Below are 25,432 nucleotides of genomic sequence, written 5' to 3'. Positions count from 1 at the left end.
TCACTTTTCAATTCTCTTTCTCGTGCCTGGATGAGAAGGAATTAACCTTTTGAGGTGATAGATATAAGCTGTAATTGACTGCATAAGTCACTGGTGTATTCCAGGATTGACTTCAATGGAATATCAGACATGTGGATGTTGGAATCAATGCCTTAAGCTTTTATAGCATCCTTGTAGTGAGGATGGTGAGAGACTACGTAAAAAGTTAACCAGAATTTGATATAAACAGGCAAAGAGAGCAGATGGTAAATTAATTCAGTCTTTCCAGTTCTGGAAAATGTTATCCTGGATATACTGAGCAAGAAACCACAGCTTTGTTACACATTTTCTTCTAGTCTTGGGCAAGCTGTTAGGAAATTGGGTGAAAATGTCTGTGGATTCTGCTTTACCAGTGTAATAAAGAACAGTAGCACATCTTGAAGATTAATTGGGAAGCATTAAAAGACTGTCCTGTGCTGCTTCTTGGCAACTCTCTAAGACAGTCAGTTTACAGAGACCAGTGGATCTGCTGTTAAAATAAAGTTATGAAGCTGAGGCCTTTGATTCATGGCAAATCCCATGTCAATGGTCATACACATACCCCTCTGTAGTTCTCTGAGGTGACAAGATTAATGAGATGGGAATTAGTAATTTCAGGAAACAGAAGTTTAGAATGTTTCATTTGAAGGTGGTTTCATTTGAACTGTTCATTGTGGTTTGAACCTAGTTTGATTTAAAAAATAATAAACTTTTCAATTGTCACTTTGCATCAGCTTGTCTTCTGAGATAAGTCAGTTGCTTTAGTAGTGTTATTGTCGCAAACTGAAGGTGTACGTATGTGATATGAGCAGTATATAGCCTCTTGTTCTGTTCCTTGACAGTGGCTGACCAGTAAGCAAGAACAGTATCACTACATACTTGTCCTTTAGTTACTTGAGGTATTCTCCCTACTGCTGGTTTACAGCTCAGGGGCTTCCTGAGCCAGAGGTGCTTTCTACCTAACTAGTACCTTGGGGACATGTTCCAGACTGAGTGGCAGAGCTTTGGCTGGGGATCTGACCTTCTCTGGCACTGGCCCGAGCTGGTCTGGCCACAATGAAGTGATGCTGCTAGGTGGTCAGCATGCAACCACCGAGGAGGGGTCTGCCAGCTGCTCCCTCAGAGCCTGATGCCAGTGCTCCTGCGGTTTGCTGGTCTGTGCCTCAGGGATTTCCTCTTACCTGGGTCACTGAGTACAGATACTTTCTTGGAATTGAGTGATTACTACTAGGTAGATTATAAGGAATTTTGGAATAGAAACAGAGTAGTCCCCACTCACAGGGTGGTGTAATTGTTATCTACGTAGTAAGTGCCTTATTCCACAAACCTGGTCTTGTACCTCAGGCTTGGAACCTTATTCTTCAAGGAGTATATAGTAGAATATTTTTATTTTTAGTTTTAAATTATTTTTTAAATTATTTTAGCTGGTCTTCAGAATTTAAGTTTCTTTGGTTCAGACTCACCATTCGGGATGTTTCTATCTGTTGTTGCATTGTGTTTCTAGGTAGGAAAGAAGTACAGTTGTATATTGAAATGAATGCGGAAAGAATGAATTTGCCTAAGTGAGTGTAGCTTGTGGAAGGGTGATGTGAAGGACTAGCAAGTGAATAGCAGGAATTCTGTTTTAGTGGAATCCCCTCTGGTCAGGGCTATAGTGAAAAAAACAAATGTTTTTGAATGTTAAAGAGTGTTATCTTACAGTAAACTCAGTCCATTGCCTTGCCTCACCTGCAGCATCTAGTATTTTACACAGTCTTTCTTAACTTGACAGGCAAGTACCTACTTCCTAATGCAACTGGGCAGCAGCTGTGGAGACCTTCAGAAACCTCTAATCTTGTTCGCATACACTACCAAGCACTTGGGCAGTCAGCACCTACACTTATTGACACTGTGGTAAGTAATGTATTTCTAAGCTAGGAGTGTACAAAAAAAAAAAATCTGTTGCATTTTTGTATTTATTGGTGGGGCAATGGGGGTCAAACTAGTGTTTATTTCCAGATCAAACTCTGCTCTTTAAGTTGTGTTTTTAAAGTACCTAGTGCATTTCTACATACAACTTCATTTAATGTAGTATGCAACTGAATAACATATATGGTAGCAGTAAATCTTGATTTGGGTTACTGGATTTTGTGTAAAGTCTGAGCTGAATTTTGCATTAATATAGCTGTTTGTATTTAAATGGTTTCTTTCCTTAAAGAAAAAAAGGCATGCTTTCTAAGACAGCAATAGAAGATAACTGTCTTTTCCTCTGAGCATTCTTTTCTATCAATGTCTTTGTTTCCACTTTCTGCAGGACTGTCCTCAGAACACGGGTGTATGAAGCATGAGCTTAAGTCTTTTGGATAAAATGATAAGGGCTGAGATGCATCATACACTTGAACTTTCAGCTTTCTGTTTTCAGGCATCCATTATGCTGCTTTGTTCTTCTGTATATTAAGATCTTCAGATGTGTTGAAATTTAATCACAGAACCATTTAGGTAGGAAAGACCTTTGAGATCATCAAGTCCAGCCGCTAACCCAGGACTGCCAAGTCCATCACCAAACCATGTCCATAAGCACCACATCTACATGTTTTTTGAACACCTCCAGGGATGGTGATTCCACCACATCCCTAGGTGGCCTGTGCCAGTGCTTAAAATGTGCAAAACACCCTTTAGTGAAGAAAATTTTCATAATATCCAATCTAAACCTCCCCTGGCACAACCTGAAGCCATTGCCTCTTGTCCTGTCGCTTGTTACTTGGGGTAAGAGACCGACCCCTGCCTGCCTACAGCCTCCCTCCAGGCAATTGTAGGGAGTGATAAGGTTCCAGCCTGAGCCTCCTCCTCTCCAGAATAAACCACCCCAGTTCCCTCAGCTGCCCCTCATAAGACTTGTGCTCCCGACCGTTCACCAGCTTCATTGCCCTTCTCTGGGCATGCTCCAGCACTCTTTTTTTTGTAGTGAGGGGCCCAAACCAGAACACCCTAATGCAGTACCGTGTACACTAGCCTATACTTTTGTTCAGATAATTAATATATGTATGGCATGTTGTATAAAAACGCTGGGCATTTTTATTAATGTTGCCCCACCTCTCTTCTGCCTTTTGGCTGATTATTAAAACTCACTGATCCATGTCTGTTTTGGGGTGGAATTCACCTCTTTTTTTGAATAATCTTCAGATTAAAGAAGCTGTGATCAGATAATGCTAAACAGATACCACCATGCTAGTTTTTCATATCATACTGGTATGTAGATGGCTAGTTTCTCCACAAGTCTATCTGAAATAGCATTTCACTTACGGGCAGCAAATCTACACTTACCAATGTTATCACAGTTTCTGCTTAGTGGTGGTTGTGGTTCTTTGGGGCAGATGTGGTTTATTGGACTCCATGCTTATTACAAATGCTTGATTCTATTGGAAATTCTATGCTTTGAGCCCTAGTATTTTCCAGGGAACTAAGTATCAACCTATGTATTTTTGATTTCTAGTTTGTTAGGAGAAACAGTTCATGGTGAAGGAAGTTATTTCTGTAGCTGGGGATTAAAAGAATAATTTCTTCTGATCTAAATTAAGTATGCCTTGTTGCTATTTGGTCCTCTGTCTCTGCACACAACAATTATGTGTTATGCCACTAGCAACATTGTGCTCATGTTTTAGTGTAATGGTTAAACTATAGGAAGAGAAAGATTCATCAGCTTTGTTAAGAAAGTGTTTTAAATGGTCATAAAATAACAGACCTACGAAAAATTCAGTGAGCTGTGCTTCCTTAAGGGCCTTTTACTCATCATTTACTGAGTTTTAGGGCATATTTGTCTTCCACAGGCTTCTTCCTTCATGTATCTCTACATCTTTTCTCTGTGCCTCACTTCAACTCTTTCCATGCTGGTGCAAAAGCAGGAGAGGGCCTGCTACGCAGATCTAAGCAGATTGTGCGTGGGGTGGATGTATTTATTTCTTATCTGGAACTGCCAATCAGACTTGTCTCCTAAGGGATTTAATGTTACATGGTCACATAGGCAAATCTCTTCTCAAACTTCCTGTGACAAATACTTTGCTGTTAGGCTTCTGAAAGACTCTTGCCTTTGCTTAAAAGGGCCCAAAAGTTAGGGATCGCTCTCTCTCCTCCACTTTTTTATTTGGTCTTCGTTCTGTGCTTTGAAAGAGTTGAGTTGGGGAGGCCTATTGTTACATTCTAGTAATGGGAGCTTTTAATTATATGTAGGAAAGAGTTTGACTTTATGTAGAAGAGATTTGTATGAAGAATTTCCATTTAGATGTTCACAGTCTGAGTTGAAATGATTTTAAATGTAGTGTCTTGCACATCTGAACAATTAACCAGCCTGTTACTAGTTCTTCTACTAGGATGGATCATTCTTGCTGGGGTTGATACCCAGCTGATGTGGACCTGATGGTGAGTAGTGATTATGTGTCAATACAGACAAGAATAACAAGCAAGCAGCTCAAAGATGCATACTAGTGTTTAGTGGCTTTGCAGGTGGGGTACAAAAGACAAAAAACTTTCCTAGGTCACCTACCGTGTCACAATGTAAATCCTTCTTATGGTGAATTACAGATTTTTAAGTTATGTAATATTGATTTGAAATGGGCTATAGGTTTTTTTCTTTAGAGTTTAGTAGCTATGCATGTTTCACTCCTGTAATATAGGCAGTTGGACTATATATTAAAAATACAGTTTCTGTATGAAACCATATAAGTGGGTTAAAAATGTGTACGGGGAAGGCAGATTTTCAGATGAATTGTCAGTGTATTAGATTTGCTGGGGGCTCTTAATTTAGACATAGCTAAGTGATTGTCTTGTTACTGTTCTGCTTCTGGCAGGAGCATGCTGAGCTGTCCGTAACGGACAGATTCTGTGGTGGTCACGCAGAGGATGGGAGTCATCAGGGGGTATTAACGTGGGCTTAGAAACTCTAAGAAAATGATACAGGATGTCTTTGACACTAAATAGAAAGGTGAAGCTGAGGTATAGAGCAATTCTACTTTAGGATGTTCTCAAAGGTCAAATGTTGGTCTAGTCAGTCTCTTCCTCACCATAGTCAGTGGAGAATAATACATGCTCCTGGAAGGCAATTCAGTGTGTGTCTCAGTGCGGAGTTCTGCGCTAATGTAGGGGAACAGTGATAGAGCTAGCTTAGGTGACTTTCCTTGCTTGCCCTATAGGCTGACAGCTTGCCTGATTTTAGGCACCTATTTCAGGGTTGAATGAATTGGCTCCTGAAAGTGCTGCTTTTCTGTTGAAGTGGTTTGGGAATTAATTTAATGTCACTGCCTCATCCAGCATCCAACGTGTGGGAGCAATTCTCCTGTTCTCTCCCAGCTCTCCTGCTGCTCTACAAGTGTTTACAAATGCCATTAATACGTACTGTTTTGACTTGTCTGTTTTTATTACTGCTAGCAGACCTTTTGGGAAGTAGTTCTAAATAAATCGAAATAAAGTAAATTTGGTAATACTTCATTATAATAAGCTGATGTGCTTAAAATTTAATAATGAGTCTGAAACTGAGCAGTTACCATTTTATAGGCAGAAAGATACTTCTTCTGAGTGGCATGGATTGAATCAAGTTTTAACTGATTTTAAGTTTTTCTGGATAGCTGCATACATAAAGCCAGTAGAAACGTGAACGTAAGATGCCTTTATGATACATGATGATAAATGTGTATCTGAAAGGGAAAGAATGTGTCCAAATTAATTGGGTAAAAGTTCCATGGATTTTCTTTGTCTTCACCATGGTTTAATATCAAACTCCTGTTTTGTTTACTTTTTTTATTTAAAAAAAACCAAAACAAACCCTCCAAAAAAATCTACTTTAAGGAGCATGAAGTCCTTCATTTTGTTTGTGTTTCATATAAGTTAAAAAACCCCAAACCAGCAAAGATTTCTCACAGTTGAGAGGTGTTTTTTTAAGACAGCATATTTCATGACTACTGAACAGTAACTTGCTCTTTGAAATATCCACATAATAAAACCCCACTATGAACAAGATTCTTAAATGAAACGTGTACACTGTAATACACCTGGCTTTTAAATTCAGTCAAGACTGGTTGTGTAACTTCAGCTTTATGGCAAGTACTAAGCATACGCTGGGCTGTTCCTTCTGGTGCAGAAGATGAATATTTACCTGAAAGACATGCTGTTTCTTCTTGGAAACTCAAAAGAGTCAGTGAAATGACTAAATATTTACTTGATTTAATAATGCAACATCTTTGGCTACTTGTAAATAGTATCTGGTAACTTACCAAAACTGGAAAAAGGGTAAAAAACTGGCCTTTATGAATGGCTTATGCCCTTTCCTAGTAAGCAGTAAAGGGATGTTTTGTCTAAGTATGACTAGAAGCGTTTGATACTTCTTAGCACATTAGCACACTATTTACCTCTTCTAGTTTTTCCAAGATTTACCTCTAGATTTTTTTCCAACTTCCGCACTTCCCCCCCCCCCTACTGTTGCCTTCCCCAAAACAACAGAAGACTGCATTTGCAAGCATCTGTACTTTGTTGTACTTGCTTTTTATTGCCACTTTATCAGTGTTAATTTGTAAGGATGGTCTTCCAGAAGCTGGAGGGTGATAATTATATAAAGTGCTGTTTTTAGAAGATGAATTGCTGAAACAAAGTAAGAAATGTTCAGTGTCTGAAAAGCAGTTTTACTTTTTCAGAAAGGACTTTCCTTCTTCCATTCTTTTAAATACTGAAAATGAGTGTGTCTTTGTTAAATATGCCATTAACTTCAGCTAAATTGACATAATGTTGACAGTTATTATAAGAACTGTTTCAAAACTAATTATGCTAATTAGAATGTAACTGCCAGTAATTGCATGTGTTCAAACAGCACACCAGCACCCTTTTGTGCATTTTATTCCCCAGATGCAAGATAGCAGTTTGTTGCCTGAGAAGCTGCAAAATTATAGGTTAGATAATAAATGACTGCAAACAAATACAGTGCATACTTTAGAGACACTAATTGGTTAGATAAGTAAATGATGGTATCAGTTGTGCTTGGGCAAATGATGTATTTAGAAAAGGCCTTTATTTAAATGTTTTGGCTTAGAATTGTAGGGAACATTTCAAATCATTAATTGTCTGTATTTGGTTTTATCTAATAGCTATCAGGCGTCACTGAATTTATTTTTAAATAAACTTACTAGAGAGCAAGAGGGACCTGCATCTGAAACTTGAGTTGCTTTAAATTTTAGCTCTTTCTGTCCGGGAATTCAGGTCTTTAATGCCTGAGATTGTTGGTTGTCTCTATGAACAGCTATTTAATACTCTGCAAGTTAATGAGCGTGTACAGGGATGGCACTTGCAAGAAACATGAGGAAGATATAATAGTAATGGCCTAAGTAGCTAATCTGTCTCTAAGATGTTCCCAAAACAGTTAGGTGAATTTCAGAAATACTGAGTTTGAACTGAGGAGTTACTTGAATGCTAAACCTGTGTATAGCTTTGAATGCCATATTCCTGTTTGACTTAAAACCAGCTCAACTTCTAAGACTAATCACTGAGAATCTTTGGAAAATCGAAGGTATTTATTCCTATGAAATGCTAAAATTGCCAAGTAATGGTAGCAGGTTTTCCATGCTTCAGTTACTTCTAGCTTTGAAGACCAGAGAGCTGTTCTCCTATGCGTACTTTATTTCAGTAACTCCTTGCCCATGAATTTGTATTTGCATTCATATTTCTTTGTATTTACCTTCTAACAAATTATTAATCGCAGTTCTAATTCAGTATGTAGCTCTAATTTAGTAGTAGAGGGAAATGAGCATCCATCTTCATAAGGCCTCCTTTATACACAATATTTCTACACAGCAAAAGGCTGGAGAAGATCTGATCCAGAGCCATGAAACTAATACCTTCTGATAAACTGAAGCAAGAAGTTGATGTCTGGGCGCTCTGTTTCACAAATACAGAGATACCTCTATTTGTCTATATCATTGTTAAAATAGTCACTGCACATCTGGGTTTAAAACGCATTTGTAGATTCTTTGTAGATTTGTAGATTTTTGTAGATTTGTAGATTGCTTAACAGAGTTCTAGATGTTTGACTCCTTTCCTAAATTGTCTGATTAAAACTAGTGTCTTTGTTAGTTATGATGCTTTTCTTGCTCATTCTTGGTGAATGAAATACAGAAGTGGTGCTAGCCAGGGTCAACCCTCTTGTGATAGAGAGCTTTCGATTTCTCAGAATTGAGAACACGTCTCATGCTGCAATATGTCATTAGTTACAGAATAACGGGAAAAGTAAGTAAAATACTAATAATCTCTCTTGGAAGACTGACCTAGGTTAAGAGGTCTTGCAAGCACATACTTCCAAGCGTATGTATTTTGCGGTGCAGTAGGTTTCCTCCCATCAGCCTGTTAGCTTCCAGCTGACAGAATGTATTTGAGCATCTTCTAGAAGTGAAAGGAGACATTATTCTTTGTACTTCGTACAGTTTGTTAGAGCTGAATGTAGGTATAATCCTCTTACGTATCCTATTAACAGTGCAAAACCAGTACAGATCAAATGTGTGTAGGAGCTAGCAGTACATCCTTATTTTGCACATGAACACCATGCTTCTGTTTTCCAGGCATCCCATTAACGATCTTCCTTCATGAGAGACTTTCCCCAAACAGTGAAAAGGCAGACTAGGAGCAATTTTTACTTCTAGATAATGAAGAAACCAGGGGTGTTAAAAGTATCTTCCTTAGCCTGTGTTGTCACTTGTGCATGCCTTATTCTTTCACATTTTCATCTGGTCCACAGGACCTGCAGAGTCAAGATCAGTAAGCTAGGTTGAATGTAGTGCTTCATTCCTAGAAGTAAAGCTTCTGACTGTGTGTTAGTATCGACTCTGAATAAGGGCTTATTCTGATTGCCTGCTGCGATATTTGAGTTCTCTGTGTGGTGTTAGTGATGGTTATCTTAGTGTCATCTAGAATTTTGTTGCCGGTGTATCTTAAAAAGAAGAAAGTGGAAAGTGTTACGGAAGTGGGGCCATCAACCTTAATGCTTGTAAAATTAGCCACATGAGAAACAAGGGAGTAATGGTGGTTTGGCAATGAAGTGTATAACCAGAAGAAATTGATGTGTCATCAATTATAGTGTTTGAAGTTTAGATGCCTTTCTGGGAATAGAAGCTTTCTCAGCTTGCTGTTGGACTTTGCTTAGAGGATAATAGAATAAAATGTTATTATTTGTGATTAACAAGGAATAAGATTCAGGAATATAGTGATGGACTTTTCAGGCCTTAGATCAAAAGCTTCTGCAATCTGTTAAAGAATTTATAAGGGTGGAAATGGGCGGGATGTAAAAGGGACATGGAGGACAGGAAGAGACTGGAAAAATGGCTCACACAGGGATGGATTTAGGACAGCTATAATGCTGTCTCCTGGGCCCCATCAAAAAAAGCAGAAAAAACGTCTACTGTGGTTTAATTGAATGAGAAAATATTTAATAAAAAGTTGCAGGGAGGTTCTCCTTTGCTTGAGGAGTGTGTGCTGATGTACAAATCTGCTGTTGATGGTCTGATTTCCACTTTTGGAAATGTGTGATAAAATTCTAAACTAATGTCACTCACAGCTCTGACTTTAAAATAAATGAGATAAAGTAGGCGTGGGAGAATACCATTTTAAGTGTAGGAAAATCCTTGTCTCTTTCTCTGCATTTGGGAACTGAAGGCATAGCAAGAGGTGCTGATAACCTCGGAGTGCTCCTTGTGCTGCCTAGGTGGGTAGCAGTAGGTTAGGGCATCGTTGGGAGTTCTTACGGGGCATGTACAACCTCTCTGACTGTTCTTAGCAGTCTTAGAGATCTTAGAGATAGAGGTACCTATGCATAATTATGACAGGGTGATTATATAAAAAAACACACACAACTATAGAGTATTTTTGTAGTAGAGTAAGGTACTGCTCCATAATCTGAATTTCAATAGTGATACTATATATTGTCAAGAAGCTTGAGCACTGTATAAATTTTTTTCCTGGTACTGTTTGAGAGTAATTATTACTGTAGAAAACCTGATTTCTGCTGTGTCAGTTTCAGTTAACAGAAATGCAAATACTGACATTCGTTGAACTTCCTAGTGAAGTTTGGCCAAAAATGGTGGACTTTGTTTGGAAGCTGATGAGGGATATTCCTTTCTGCTCAGTTTTTTTTACTCTGGGGCAGTATCCTTATATTAAGGGATAACTAGACAGAGAACATTTTTAAATTGAAGTAACGTTTTTATTTTCTTCTCTGTATGTCAGCATGGTCTCATGCATATGATACTTGCGAAGTGATTGTAGTGTAGCGGAGGATGAAAGCAGGTAGTGTGGGAACAATAACTCATCCCTCGAGCTGGAGTGCAGCCGTGGTTCTGATGATGGCTATATCTCTCAAAACAAACTCAGATTGAGTTGAATGACGCTGCTAATTTACAGGCACTGGAGGAGGGAGGGTAAAAGTAGTTTATCTAGATCTCTGGTAGGAATGGAAGTTCCTCCTTTCTGATTTTCATAGAGTCATTTAGATTGGAAAAGACTAATATCGAGTCAAACTGTTAACCCGACATTGCCAAGTCCACCACTTAACCATGACCCTAAATGCCACATCTACACATCTTTTAAATACCTTCAGGGATGGTGACTCAGCCTCTTCCCAGGGCAGCCTGTTCCAATGCTTGACAACCCTTTCAGTGAAGAAATTTTTCATAATATCCAATCTAAACCTCCCCTGGCTCAACTTGAGGCAGTTTCCTCTTGTCCTGTCTCTTGTTATCTGGGAAGATTTTTTTTAGCTCCAAACAAGCAAAGTTGTATAGCAAGGATTTTTCTGCAGGCATTTTCCAGTTTGAGAATTCTATCACAGAGCCTACTTTTGTGTTGGATGATGGAACTGCTACCTCTGATTTCTTATGTTTCTAGATCTAAAACCAGGTGCAGTTTTACTGACTGAAAAATATAAGTGGATTGACTGCCACAGTTTGGCCTTGGCACATGCTGCTGAGTGTACCTCTGGTTTTAGTCAGACTTGCTTCTACATTGATGTGGAATCAAATGTCTTTCTCTAAATTGTGCTTCTGTCCTTTGGGAGCATTTGGCAATGTGGACTTTGATATTTTTTTACCTTGATAATATACACTTGGCTGATCATGGATTCCTGACTCTTTCTGTGTTAGGTTATCTATTTGAAAAGGGTTGGAAGTTGGTACTAGGAAACAGAGTTGAAGTATGAGATTCTCTAGTGTAAGTAAGAGAGGAAAGAGCTCAGGTTAACTAAGAAAACTGACCTACAACAAAAGTGAGTTGGATCTCAGTGTATTTCATTAATTTTGGGGCCACTAAAAGCGTATCCTGAACAAACCTGCTAGCATGATGCTGCTTTTCCAGAAACCTGTAACTGTGAATAAATGGTTTTTGGTATGCTTGTTATATGTGCTGCGGTTACCGAATATAGGACACTATTGATCAGTTGGAGAGCATTCCCTTTTATTCCAAACTTCTGTAGTTTGTCTGGTTTGTAATGGATCTTAGGTTCATGGGGAGTCAGGACTTTGGCACAGTGAACTACCTTCTGGATTAATTTGAATGTTGAAATACTTTACTGTTCTCTGATGAAGGATGGAGCTCTTGCGAAGAATGATGGACATGTAGTGGGAAGTACTGAATCTTGTAGTGGAAAGATTAGCCAAAACACATTAAGAAAAATTACATCTCTTTAAGGGAAAGTATGTTAGCATGCTATCTCATTGAGAAAATAACGCATTATTGCAAGTGTTGAGATTAAGTGCTTCTAAAAATGAAAATGGGGCATCAAAATGAAGGAGACTAGATGCATTATGTTCAGAGTGATTTAACGTTAAACATCAACTTAAACCCTTCCAAAGTTTAATAATTGCGGTTGGAATACGGCTTGCCTATGACTGTTTTCACATAAGAACCAGACTTCTAAGTATCTAGGAAGGGATTATTCAGAATGTAATTGCTGTGGTTATTGTTTTGCCATGAGTATTTTTTAAGAATTTGCTTCCTTTTCCATATACAGAATCTGAAATACTCTGTTGAGCTCATTGTTTGAAAATGGCTCAACTCGGAGGATTCTTTTTATTTGTTCACTGAAAACAGCTAGATATGTGGAACTGCAAACTTACAGGAGTTATGCCATTTTAAACGTGAATGTGTGGCATTCATCAGAAAAATACTGAGACTAGTTCAGAAACTTTTCTAAAAAGGAAGAACATTTGGGTATATATGTAATTTCTCAGTTCTGCTTGAAAAGAGATCTGTGAGAGAAATGGACTGTACTCTTGATGTGCCTGTGCTCTCAGAAATAAATTTATTTTATGCTGTTGTATAATTACAGAAAACCTGGAAAATCGAAGGGCTTCCTGTCTTGGTTGGATTGGTGATTCATCTATGCTTTTTGCAATGAGAAACAGTATTTGATGCAAAGGCAAAATCACTGAAGTTGAAATGTCTGTTGTAACCAATGTACTTCTGTATGTTGTGTCATTGAAAGGGAATTTCATTACTTAAAAATGAATTCTGCTTCTGCAAAAAAGAAAAAAAAAATTCTTCTGGTATTTTCATAATTGATTTTACTACCTTTCTAAGCCCCCTGAATGGCTAAACCAGAAATTGGTTGTTGCAAGCAGGATTTTGTCCGGCAGGTGGCATGAAAACCCAGTGTGTACCTACGCTGTCCATGGAATGTGCATCGTTCTCTCATGGCTGCTCTTCTTACGTGTATAACTGAGACTGTAGGCAAGGTACCTTGAAAAAGCAGTTTATTTTCAAGAACCTTAAGATATAATCAGAAAACCAATATTTTGTCTCATAAGAAACAGCCACAGTCAACTGTGCTTCTTTATGTGTAAAAAATTGTTGCACCCCTACACTGACCTGTGCCTTACTACTTCTGTAAATTGGTCAGCCCTAGAAGAAGAGAACTAGTTTTGCTAACTAAGGAACCTTGAATTTCTCCCTGCTGGTGATGGGTATTTAAGTAATATACAGCGGCTCAGAAAAATAGTAAAATCTCTCTTAACACATTGCTGGACCTAGTAGCTGGAGTGCTCTCTTGGGTACACAGCAAACCAGCCTGGCTTATGTGAACTTGTTTTTGTGTAACGTGGTGAATGGAAACACAAATAGAATAGCACTGTAGCAACCCATGCAGTGTATATTGCCTGAAAATCTTTACTTTGGAAATACAATATAGATGTAAAAGGAGCAATGCGCTTTGCTCTGTTAGTAGGCATAGGATTGTAATGCTGAAGGGGGATACAAGAAAAATACTGCTAAGAGCTCATGATTTTGTTGTCAGGGCAGCAGTGCCTTCTTAGTGCTGCTTGTGGTTTTAATTTCAGTCTGCAACTAAGTACTGTGTGGCAGCTTGCTTGCTTCCCCTTCCCTCTCAGTGGGATGGGGAGGAGAACTGGGAAAAGGTAAAACCCCTGGGTTAAGGTAAGAACAGTTTAGTGATTGAAATAGTCAAATATAATAATAATACTAAGATTATAGGGAAGATAATAGGGGAATAAATCCTGAGAAAGGCAAGCAGTGCACAGTGGCTCACCACCTGCTGGCTGATGCCCAGCCAGTCCCCAAGCAGCAATCCACGCCCTCCAGACAATGCCACCAGTTTATGTACTGAGCATGGTGTTGTGTGGGATAGAATATCCCTGTGGGTAGTTTGAGTCAGCTGTCCTGGCCCTGCTTTCTGCCGGCTTCTGGTGTACCTGCTCACTGGCAGAGCATGGCAAACTGGAAAGCCCTTGATTTAGAGTAAGCACTAGTTATTGACAACTAAAACATCAGCGTGCTGTCAACATTGTTCTCATGCTAAATCCAAAACACAGAAAGAAAACTAACACTATTGCAGCTGAGATCAGAACAGTGCTGTAGCTGGGGTCTCATCAGAAGTAGTGCCTTGAAAACATTTGGCTGGTGAAGCATGTCTGTTCTCTTTTCCTGGGTGGTACTGGTTATGTTGAGCCCTGAAAGGGAGCTGTTGATTTCACATGGAACATTTATTCCATGCTTTTTCTAAGCCTTTGAAAGGGACATTAGACAAATGTATACAGGGGCATAAATGGCTATGTGGATGAAATACTGTAAGTTCTACACTTTGAATATTAAAATGGGTATTGTTTACAGTGTCTAAAATTATGTGTGAATTGATATGCCTTATCAGTAGTTAATGATGATATGTATGCTACTTGATTCTGTTAAACGAATTAGTTTCTCAGAATTGTAATGTATGTCAGTAATTATTAATGCATTGTCTTTATTAATGTCATCATTTAAAACAAGGCACCTTTAGCTCCTAACACTCTAAAATGGGAGAATTGCTTTCCCTGTTTTCCTAAAGTAATGTGCAAGTTCATATGCATAGCTTCTATGGGTAAATGAGGTCTTGGAAAATAAATCATGAAAACAAAGTGGTGGATTTTCATTACCCCATTCAGATAGTTTGTCTGGCCTATATTCGCTCAATGACTGAACATCTTAAATATGCTTCCCTGTTAATATTGAAATGAACAAGTGTTCCTGTGGTTGCGTCTGTTAGGCTGTGTATACAGACTAAAAAGGTATCTGCTTCTTCAGGTGGATTGCAGCTGCCTTTATCTCAGTGACAATGTAACTGTGGGTCTGTCACTTTTGGCTGCTAATTTTGATCAGCTGTCTCACTCCAATACTGTAGCCGATTTCAGTGACACTTCACAGAGCAACAGAGCTTTTGGAACTTGAAGGAACAAGAGGCAGATGGATAATGTGTTTCCATAGCCTTTTTTCCCCTCAGAAAACATTATTAGCATAGCATTAAAGAAAACTCTTGGGGAGTGTAACAGTGGGTAGTGATACTAGAAGTTGCTGATTTATGTAAGATGGATAGGTGTTGATCTGTATAAAACTTTTTAAAGATCATCTTCATTTTGATTCATTGCCATAATGATTTTTCAAACTGATATAAGAAATATGCGTACATCCTCCAGCTCCCAGTATCATACATGCCTTTGGCTTTCATGTCTCTGTAACGTAACTTGATGATAAGCTCATATCAATTATTATTTCTAATGAAATCGCTTTGTCCCGTAGCATTGTGGAGTGACAGTATGGACAGTTTGGTGTGGATATATATGCACAGGAGGCTTGCAAAAGAATGGGTTTGCAAGTCTCTTTGGCTGCATGGGTGAAACAGATCTTCGTGATGCAGAACATATATGTGACAAATTTTTTTGAGATGAGATTTCTGTATGTCTGTGTGTTTTCTGTTTTGTTTTAAACCTAACATTTGCCTTTAGATTGCAAGGAGAAAGATACACTATTTCTTTGTATGGTGAGCAGGTAATAATGAGTACTACTGAATGGGGGCTACAGTCTGAACCACTACTTTCAGCACCAAATACCCCTGTAGAACAGATTCAGTTATTCCTATGTGTAGTGAGGAAGACAACCAGTTCGGCTACTGAAGCTTGGATATCAGGAAGCTCTGCTACTTTTATGTGAGCCTTTGCATTTGTGGTGAGACAGGAACACTGTATTTGGAATGGTTCATCATTGCTATGCATTGTACAAACAGCATTAAGAATCTGCTAGGAGGTTTGTGCTTCACTCTGAGATAAGGTTAAAAGTCTTTCGCTAAGACGACAAGCTCATTGAACTTGAAGGCTCTAGGTTGTAGGTAGACTTGAACTTGATATGTGGCCTTGGGCTGTCAGTTTAAAATAAGCCTTTTTGCCATATGCCAGCATGGTTCATACTCTGATGTTTCAGTTTTCATTTTGTTAAATTCCGTAGCTAGCCTTGTACAGTTTTCCTTTGCAACTTCTTTTAACATTCTAGTACTTTGACTGATTAGGTTAAGCTTGTTGCACTGAGAAACTTGAAAAAGGAAAGTATGGAAATGTATGCCAAGCAAATATTTAAGAAGCATTCCTGAGTTACAAAAATCATCTTACTTAAGCTTTTTTGTTCTAGAATCCAAAGCTGTCCTAAAAGGTGTGAAAGCTTTGAAATCTGAAGCAAGAATAAGATAGGACTGTGTAGTGTTGCTGAGAGAAATAGTAGTTTAAGTAAACTGCAATTGAGCCTTCTAGGACAGTAACCCTTAACACCCAGTAAAGGGTTGGCAAAAAGTAAACCAACAAAAAAGTATGTGTTGGTAATTGTTTGCTGCCTAGGAGGTGGCAGGATACTAGTTGCAAGGAATATAAATTTCTTTATTCTGAATTGGTCTCTTCTTCAATATTGTCAGGTGTTTTGGTTTCACATTTTTTTTGGTGGGGATGGGTGGTGAGGGTGAAGAACCACTTTTTTTTTTGTTTTTATCCTGCCTTTCTTCAGTGCTGTGCTGCAGTAGTAACTTTTTTTAAAAAAACTATCTCCGATACCTCCTTTTTTCTATTTGTCATGTATTAGCCTTATCCAGCGTCATGTGTTGCCACAGTTCTGCTGGCAGGACACCTACAGAAATTGGAAACTGGTTCTTAAAGCTTAACTTGAATGGTTAGAATGATAAAATAGTAATTGTATATTGACTTGTGGTGATGTGAAGACAATGCATGGAAAAGATGTGGATGGAGATCTTTAACTTGGCTACAGAAGTTAGGTCTGGTTTGGTGCATAATTGTGTGTGTGCTGCATGCACATACATGTGGTTGGCAAGTTAGTTTATGCTGCTTCTGCTTGCGATTTGCACACATGCAAAAGCAGTGTTTGCATGAGTGTTTCAAAATCCTAACTACAACATCTGACAGGGCGTACTCTGGTGTGCTCTTGTTTCTCTTCTCTGATGTGCTCAAACAAAGGCTGCATAGGAATTGGTGTTAAACACATCCATGTTTTTCCATTCCTGTACTTGCAGAAACAGGTGTCTGTAGTTACAGCGTGTCCACTTCCCTGGACTTCTGAAAACATGGCACTTAAAATACTCCAGTTTTTCTACCAACAGTCACTTGAGTAGCTTCTCAGTGGAAAAAAATACAATGAGACGCTCCTTTTTTCACCAGTGCTGGGGAAAAGCAGTGCCTATTCTTTCGCTGTTCTTCACATCAGATAAGCTGTTACTATTCAGTGTTACCCTTTCAGCAGTCCTTCAATTTTTTGTTCTAAATGCTTTTGCCCCCAGCACGTTTTACAGCTATGGAATGTACATGGACCACTTCTCAAAATGATGCAATCTGGCAGGAAATCAATATTTTTTTTCATACTGCATTTGAGGGTGTAATTGTCATAATCCTCATCCTAGACTGTTAATGGTGGTGCTAATGGTGTTAATGGAATAGCTAAGTGTGATGACAGCTTTTTTTAAAAAAATTTTTTTTTTGGGGGGGGGAGGGGGCCTGGGAAATCAATGATTTCTTTAACCAGCAGCTTAGCTGATAAAGAAGAGTTCAATACCCTTTTCCTCCTTGAAATCGGTGTTTTCAGATTTAACCTTTCCCGATGCAGCGCCGAGTCGTTGCCGGAGGGGGGTTTCCTTGCTCGGGCCAGGTGAGCGGGGCGGCGCGGGCAGCCCAAGGTCACGGCCTGGGTTGGGGACCGGCAGCTGCGCCCGCCGCGGGGGGAAGCCCGGCCGGGGCGGTTCGTGCGAGGTGCTGATAGCACCTTACTACTGCTGCATTGTGCAAGTACTCGCAAACTTACTATTCATCTCTCGCCCGCCTTGAATGGAAAGGGAACGAGACGGAGCAGTGTGAACCGGCGGAATCAGACTGCTGGGGGTGCCGGGGGTGCCGCGGGCGAACACCCCGCCTGCTGAGTGCCTGAAGCGATCTCTGCGCGGCGTGTTTTGACCCGGCGCTCGCAGCGCCGTGGGAGCCGCCGGGCCGGGCCGTAGCCGGGCGGGGCACTGGCCTCCTCGGCGGGGACGGGCGGGACCCGGCCCCCCCCCGGGCCGAGGTGGGGCTGGGGCACCTCGGCCTGTCGAGGCGCACGGTGCCGGGCGCGGTGGCGGCGCAGCGGGGCCGAGCCGGTGGTGTCGCGCAGCGCTCCCCCCGCCCCGGCCGGGCGCCGTGCGCGGGGCTGCCCCGTCGGCGCGCGCCGAAGTTGCCGGGGTGTAGAACTCGCCCGGTAACGTGACGCGGCGGCGCCAATCGGCGCAGCCGTGATGTCAGCGGTCGGCACTGCGGGGATGCGGAGCGGCGCGCGGGGTCCGGGCAGTCCGGCGTGGCCAGGCGCCGCGCGGCGTGAGGCGGCAGGGCGGCGCCATGGACGAGCCCAGCATCCTGCGCAGACGGAGGCTGCAGGTAGGGCGGGCGGGCGGTACCGCCGCGGCCCGCGCCCGCCCTGAGCGGCGAAGTTGCCCTCACCTGCCGTGAGGCGCAGAGGCGTGGCGGGGGGCGCGCCTGCGGGCGGGGGGCGCGCTGCGAACGGGAGCGGCGGCCGCTGCCCGGGGGAGAAAGTTTCTCCCGCTTGCGGCGTCCTGGGCGCTTGCGGCGCGCTTGGCACGGCGGCGAGGCGGAGCGCTGCCGTTCGCAGCCGGCTCTGGGCTGACTTCGGCGCTGGCGTTCGTAAACTCCAGAAAATGATGTGTCCCAGATGGAGTGCGCGCTGTGGGAAAATGCGGGTACCGTATGCTGGCTGAACCCGAGGGTCGAGCCCCATACTTTTTTGGATAACGCATTAAACGCTCAATTTTATATTTTTTCTTTTTCCTTGGCGGAGAGTGCGTTAGTCAAGCGCATGTGACAGGGATCGAGTGCAGGGTGTAGTTACTTTGTTACTATTTCACCAAAATGGAGCGCCACCTCAAACTACATCATTCTGGCCCATTGTTCAGCGAGCCCCTTCGCTCAAGTCGCTCCCAGCGATGAATGTACTTCCTTTCTTTTGTTTTCCTTTACATCCGCAGTGTTTCAATAGGAGGAGGGTGAAGAGGAAAGCCTCCTTACATTTGGGATCGTTATTCTTAAGTAATGTGAAACTGCTTGTAATGCTTAAAATGCACTGGACTTGCACAGTTCTCAGCCTCTCAGAAAGATGCTCTTTCAGATGACTGCTTTCAGCTTGGTGCTGCCGATCAAGTGTGACAATTTCTGTTAGATGACTGAAGACAAGTAAAATCTGTAGCCTGTGTTTTTATGTAGCACAGAGAAGTCCTAAAACTCTCTGGGGTCTCTTCGTCTTCTAAGAATCCATTAGCTTTTCTTTAACTTTGTGTGTGATAGCATTTGCCTGTGGGAAGTGAATAACTTTCGTAACAAGATACTGAGGTTTTATTTGGTCCTTAAATCCTAAATCTTTTCTGTTAATTGGTTGTAAAGCAGGAAAGAGAGTCTGTGCTGCAGGTTGGTACTGCAGATGACAGCTTTTAAGGGAGAGGATTTAAAAGTTTCAAGAGGTAGATAGTCACAGCAGAATGTGATTTTCTGCTGCTCAACCAATCCATTGAGCCAGTGTAAACTGGATTTCTGCTTTTTGACAAGAAGTGAACAGCAGTCTGTTCTGATTAAGGGGTAACTTAAATTGTAATGTGACAGCATATTGTTGAGTTCTGCAGATGTTATTTTTGAGTTGTATTTGCTTTGTTGGTTGGGTTTTTTGGTCTTCTGTAACATTTAACAAAGTAATTTTGAATGAATACCAGTAGTCATTTACAGAACACTTGCTTACTCCTGCATATGCTAACATAGCCACTTAAGAGGAATGAAAGCTATATGGTAAATAATCCGGTACCAGAAAGAAAGACCAATTCACGCTTGAAGGGCACACAGTAATAAATTGTTTTTAAAGCAGCACACCTCATGACTATTTTAGAATCTGGTCCTACAGTAGAGAAGAACAGCTGATGGTGCAAAGCATTCAAGCTCACCTGCTGCCATTTAGAGAAGGATGGAAGGGGAGGAGTTCTATTTACACTCAAGTTGTATTCATTAGACCCACAACTGAATCCTGTCTTCATAATTTCCTTACATTCTTGTGTGTTTTTATCTTCATTTGTTGTCCATGCAGGTAGCCTATAGACTAGCATGATGAATTTGTGAGCTGGAAGGCAGACGGTATGACATGTGACAAGGAGTGTAGCCCCTGTTTAATTTTGTCAGTAAATACTGGTTAGATGAAGCCTATGAGTTGCCTGCTTGGCTGATACCCGCTTTTTATAGTACATCCCAAAGTAACGAGTTGGTTATTTTATAGTAGCAGTCTATGTTCTTACCATTAAAAAACCCCAGATAACTCTTCTGCCCTTTTGTTGTTCTGTGGGACTAATCCGTGTATCTTTTTTTTCCCCTCTTTATTTCTCACGTGTTAGTGGTACTTCCTTTTAAAGGCTATTGAGAATACTCTGAAAGGGATTTAATAAAACAAACAAAAAAAGGAAAAAAACAAAGGAAAAAAGAAAGGTTCTGGGTTAGGACTGTTCTGAAATACCTGTGATCTACAGTGAAGGGTCAGTTAACTTCATGTGACTTCATCAGTTCTTTTGTTAGAAGCAGAAATTATAAAAGCAGGTAAATCTGCTTAAAAGCTGTGTGCTTGCTTAGGTGAAGGTGCGTTTAAATTAAACCAGTCATACAATAGGAAGCAGCGTGTGCTTAAATTAAAAAGCTGGGTTGGTGCAGCTGCTGTTTTTTTTCTATTTGTACACCATTTGCTTCAAAGCTTGATATACAGGACACACAAACCATTTCCTTTTGAGATGGGAACCTGATGTAGTTGTGTTTAATTCCATGCACCATCATGCTGCGCTTAAAAAAAGCCAGGAAGCAGCTTGAATTGAACCTCAAAATATAAGCCTTAAGTAAATATGTAGACTTGGATAAATCTTGTTTTGGGTTGGTATGTGATCGGTGCTCAGGCTTTCTGATAGAGAAACAGAGCCTTTAATTTGTTGCATCCTGAATACATACACCTGTCACCTTACTACAGACTCTTCCTTTATGTCCAGTTGCTTACATTGGTTGTATTCACAGGAAAATAAAAGGTTCTGAATCTGTATTGTGTGCTCCTTTTTGGTGAGCAGATTCTGAAGCTTTAATTACAAAGAACACATTTTATTTGTAAGAAACATCAGGAGAAAGTTGACTATTTCTTTCAAGTTCTAAAAATAGTAAGTATAATTTAGTATGTATTGAAAGTAAGTTCTAAAAAAATGAAGATGGCTAACTACTTCTTGCATATTCTTCCTCTTGGTTCTTGATTGCATTCTGCGAACAGCCTATGTTTCATCTTTCTTTCACAGATTTATCTAGTAGGCGTTTGTCTGAGCAGTGTGTTTTATACTGCCTCAAACCAAAGACTCCAAACCCACGTTGTGGTGGGTATAGGTAACACACATTTTCCTCAGTCTGTAAGAAGGATGTGGGAATGTGGGAGAAATCTTACTGCCAGATGCAGCCAGCTTCAGTCACGCTTCCAGAGCTGATGAAGCTTTCTCTTTGTCGAACAGATGCTTTGGGCCTTCCCTTTTCCTTTTGCTAATTTCAGTTCTGCCTCTGAGTGGCTGCTAAGCAATGTCTTGTAAATCTTGGGGTAATTACATGAGCTTTTTTTAATTAGACTTGCAGAGGAATTGACCAACAGCAGAGAAATCAGCTATAAGTGAAAATTCCCAAATGTCAAAGAAAATGCTGCGTTTATTTGTTTTGTTGTTTCTAGGTATGTATAGATATATACATTTAAGTGCTAGAAAATTTTCACAGGGATCTAAGGCTTCTTTAAATTCAGGATGGCTGCATTGCATTGAGTTTACAAGATATGGTTATAGCCAACATGGAAAATTCCAATTAAAAATCTTCTAATACTGTACTTCATGCATTGATTTGGGAGGTGGTGGTGGTGGTGAGGTAAAAAGAATTCAGTTGCAAAATTCAGATTCACTGCTGTAGAAATGAAAACAGGCAGTGTAAATGAAAATGTGGGTAAATGGAGTGTTGCTATTTTGGCGGAACTGAGGAGTCTGTTTATACTAATTCCATGTTTCTAGAAAGGATGGCAAGGGGCACAATCATGTAGCCTTGTGTCGTGGTTTAACCCCAGCTGGCAGCCAAACACCACGCAGCCAGTTGCTCACTCCCCCTCACTCAGAGGAATGGGGAGGAGAATTGGAAAAGGAATGTAAAAGTCAAGGGTTGAGATAAGAACAATTTAATATTTTAAACAGAATAAAGAGGTAAGAACAACAATATCAACAATTACACTAACAATAACAGCAAAATAGAAAGGGGGGGGGGAAAAAGGGTAAAGCCAAAGCTGTGCACACAAGCAAAGCAAAGCAAGGAATCCACTCGCCACTCCCCACGGGCAGGCAGGGGTTCGGCCATCCCCAGGGAAGCCGGGCTCCATCATGTGTAACGGTTACTCGGGAAGACAAACGCCATAATGCCAAATGTCCCCCCCTGCCTTCTTCTTCCCCCAGTTTATATACTCAGCATGACCAGGACACCTTGACTACCCCTTTCCTCCACATCCAGTACAGGAAAATCATGGGCTTTTGTAGGCAAACATTTTGAAATTTGGTACATGGTACATGAAGTGTCCAGGCCTTCGCAAAAAAAACCAACAACCTTACAGATTTTCCAAGTCCTTGCATATTGGCTTACCTAAAAATGCATTCTGAGAAATCGGACAGAAAGGAAGTAACTTCTGTGAAAAAAATGGCCATATTTGTGGCTCCTATATTATTTCTCTGGAGTAGGAGGCTTCATGAAAGTAATACTTTCTGAAATACTGAAAATTGACATGTGAAGTAGAAGGGTCAGTTGGGAAGCCACACTCAGTAGGAGAGCAAAGGAAATACGGAGTCTATTAGGAGAGGAAGGAAAATATGGAAACTATAGAGAGTAACTGTCTCTTTTGTGGATGTAGTTCATGCTTGGGAGTCTGTTTTTGGAGTGGTCTGCTACAGAAAAAAGGATGATAAAAGCTGGAGAATATTAATTAGATTTTGGCCTCTGTTGCAAACTGAAGAGAAAGGGTGGAATAGTCAGTCTTAGAGATGAGGTTCTGGAAGGGTTCTTAATTTTCATGGATTTAAATGCTATATACAACAGTGTTCTCCCTCCCACTAGGCAAGAGGGATGTGATCCATTTTCTCTGCTGGTGTTTCTGTACTGGTGGCAATGGAATTTACAGTATGAAAGAGGACTTGTGTAGGTGTGAATCAGGTCTGCTACGTGTCTCTGCCTCTTGATGAGTGTGTGGAAGATAAAGTCTGTGGAGGGCATGGAACCAGAGAAGGATTGAAAAGAACCCAACAACCAAAACCCCAACTTTACAATTTGCGGTTTCCAGATTAATCATTTGAGAAGAACTTGGTATGTACATCTTCTGGTGTTGTGTGGGAATAGCTGCGTGGCTGCACGCTGCATTCGTCTTCTGCTTAGTAGTAGCCTAGCCTTGTCTAATACTTTATTTCTTACATCTGCAAAGTAATGCTCAGAACTACTTAAAGTATGACACGCTTTCATTTTACAAGGTGTTTACATAGGCAGCATGCATAGAAGTAAAATGTAAAAAAACCCCCAAATTTTGTATAGGCTTGGTAAATTAAGGCATTTGTAGGCACTGCTATAGGAGACAGGGCATTTTAAACCTATTTTTATTGCAGGGGGAGGGATGTGAAGGTCAGAATAGATTTTTGCTTTACATAGTGATGGGCAGTGATAGCTGCCTTTAGAAAGTGAAGGACCAATCTTCTGAGAGAAGAGACACTGATACAAAGAACACTTCCCCTCTCCTCATTTGCTGTGACTTTGGCAGGCCTAATAGAGTGTACAATCTCTTGATCAGTTAATTCACCTCTATTTTCCAAGTATTCATGCTTTGTTAGGTATTTGCCAGGTCCTCTAAAAGGCTTTGTGTCAGACATATATTTTGTTATTTGAGCTGTGAAAACTTTTCTGAGAGAGTTAACCTTCTCTTCTGTTTTTGCTTCTCTTGGTGGTGTGGTCACTTTTTTTAGGGTATAAAGTTAAACAAAACCAATCCAAAGCCACCAAAAAACCCCAAACCCCTGCTGCTTTCAAACTTAAAATCTTTGGCAAGGGGCCAAACTTGGTGTCTGTAGCCCATGTAACACTTCTTACTAATGCCTTCTGGTAACTGCAGTAATGTTTCTTGATAACGTCTACAGTATGTCACAAAGCTGACTGTCTTTTGTATTAGGTTTGGAAGGCAAAGCATAAACTTAACATTCCTTCATGTCAAGGCCTTTGGTGAGCTCAGCAGTGGAATCTGATTTGAACTGAGCTTGATTGTGTTGTAAGAGGCATAAAGAAAACCAGCTTTGGAGTCCTCTGTGTGCTCCTTAGTTCCTGTTGCAGAGTCACTTGGCTTATCCCCAAAATCTGCTTGTATTTTTTCTTTCTTTTTTTCTTTTTTTTTGCCTGCTTAGTAATAGTAGGAATAAAAGCTGCACGAAAGATAGTAACTTCTGATTGAAATTTTTGTGGGTTTTTTTTTCAATTCTGTGGGTAGTTCTTGGTTTGACAGATGGTTTTGTTATCATTGGTTTTTACTCACTCCGTCACAACTAATGAAACTAGTACTTTTCCATGTTTTCTTCTTGAAATTTTTGTAAGGTGCTTCATGCAAGTTTGATGCAATTTTGACTGTGGTGCTGCTTCGTGTGTCATGTTTAACATAATGATTTGAAATTTGTTTTCACCAACTGATACACTACTACTGACGTGCGGAATTAGACTCTATAACTCGAAAGTTATAAAGTAGGTATGTTTATTGCGTGCAGATGCTCGAGGGATTGCTCCTCCACAAGCGTGCATGCCCAAAGTGACGAACCATCTCACATTTATACAATAAAACAAATGTATAGGTGTTAATTGAATATTCATATTCGTTACCTAAACCCGCTTACTCTCGCGTCGTATGTTAATTAGCTTATCAGTCCTTTGCCTGCAATGTGGTGGTCTTGCAGGTTTGTAGGTGATTCATGTCCTTGTGCCCATCCGATCTTCTCCAGCAAGGAGACTTAGCACTCCCTCCCTCTAGATAGCATTGGAGTATCTCTTATCCTTTTCTCATTCTTTTTTAAATAGCCCCTTTGTTAGAGGAAGAAGGGCAGACGTCTCCTCAAAACTGTAGGTGTCTCCTCAAAGCTGTGTGGCTATGTGACCAGACATCGCACCCATGACCAGTCACCATACCCACATTCCTGGGCAGACATATACAATCACAATCGATGTCCAGTGTCCCCATTTCACACTATTTCTCCATATCACTACTGTTTGATTTAAGTCTTAAGTTTTCCATTTCTTAAGCTATGGGTTTCATCAAAATTGCCCACAGCATTTGAGATGCTATTAATTCCTTTTTGCTGTTAGGTTGAAGCAATAAACTTCTTTGCTTACAGCAGTGCCAATTATCCATCTGAACATTAAAGTTGCAAAAAAATCTGTGAATTATTGTTATGATCACAGAGGAAAACATTCAAAACTGCAATTTCATAATTTGTGAACAACTCATGTCCTCTGTAATGTTACTCAAT

General features: G+C 40.5%; 1 protein-coding gene across 1 annotated transcript in view; it reads left to right on the top strand.

Moving 5' to 3' along the window:
• The first annotated feature begins 1,101 nt into the window (after positions 1-1,101).
• Positions 1,102-25,432, top strand: part of MAST4 (microtubule associated serine/threonine kinase family member 4) — a 201,292-nt gene continuing 176,961 nt past the window's right edge. The window contains exons 1-2 of the mRNA XM_037372641.1: positions 1,102-1,164; positions 1,753-1,911. Coding sequence (XP_037228538.1) covers positions 1,102-1,164; positions 1,753-1,911 — 222 coding nt within the window. The remainder of the gene's footprint in view (positions 1,165-1,752; positions 1,912-25,432) is intronic.

This window comes from Falco rusticolus, chromosome Z (assembly GCF_015220075.1).
Source record: "Falco rusticolus isolate bFalRus1 chromosome Z, bFalRus1.pri, whole genome shotgun sequence".
Taxonomy (NCBI): domain Eukaryota; kingdom Metazoa; phylum Chordata; class Aves; order Falconiformes; family Falconidae; genus Falco; species Falco rusticolus.
This window is presented reverse-complemented; position numbering and strand designations above follow the sequence as displayed.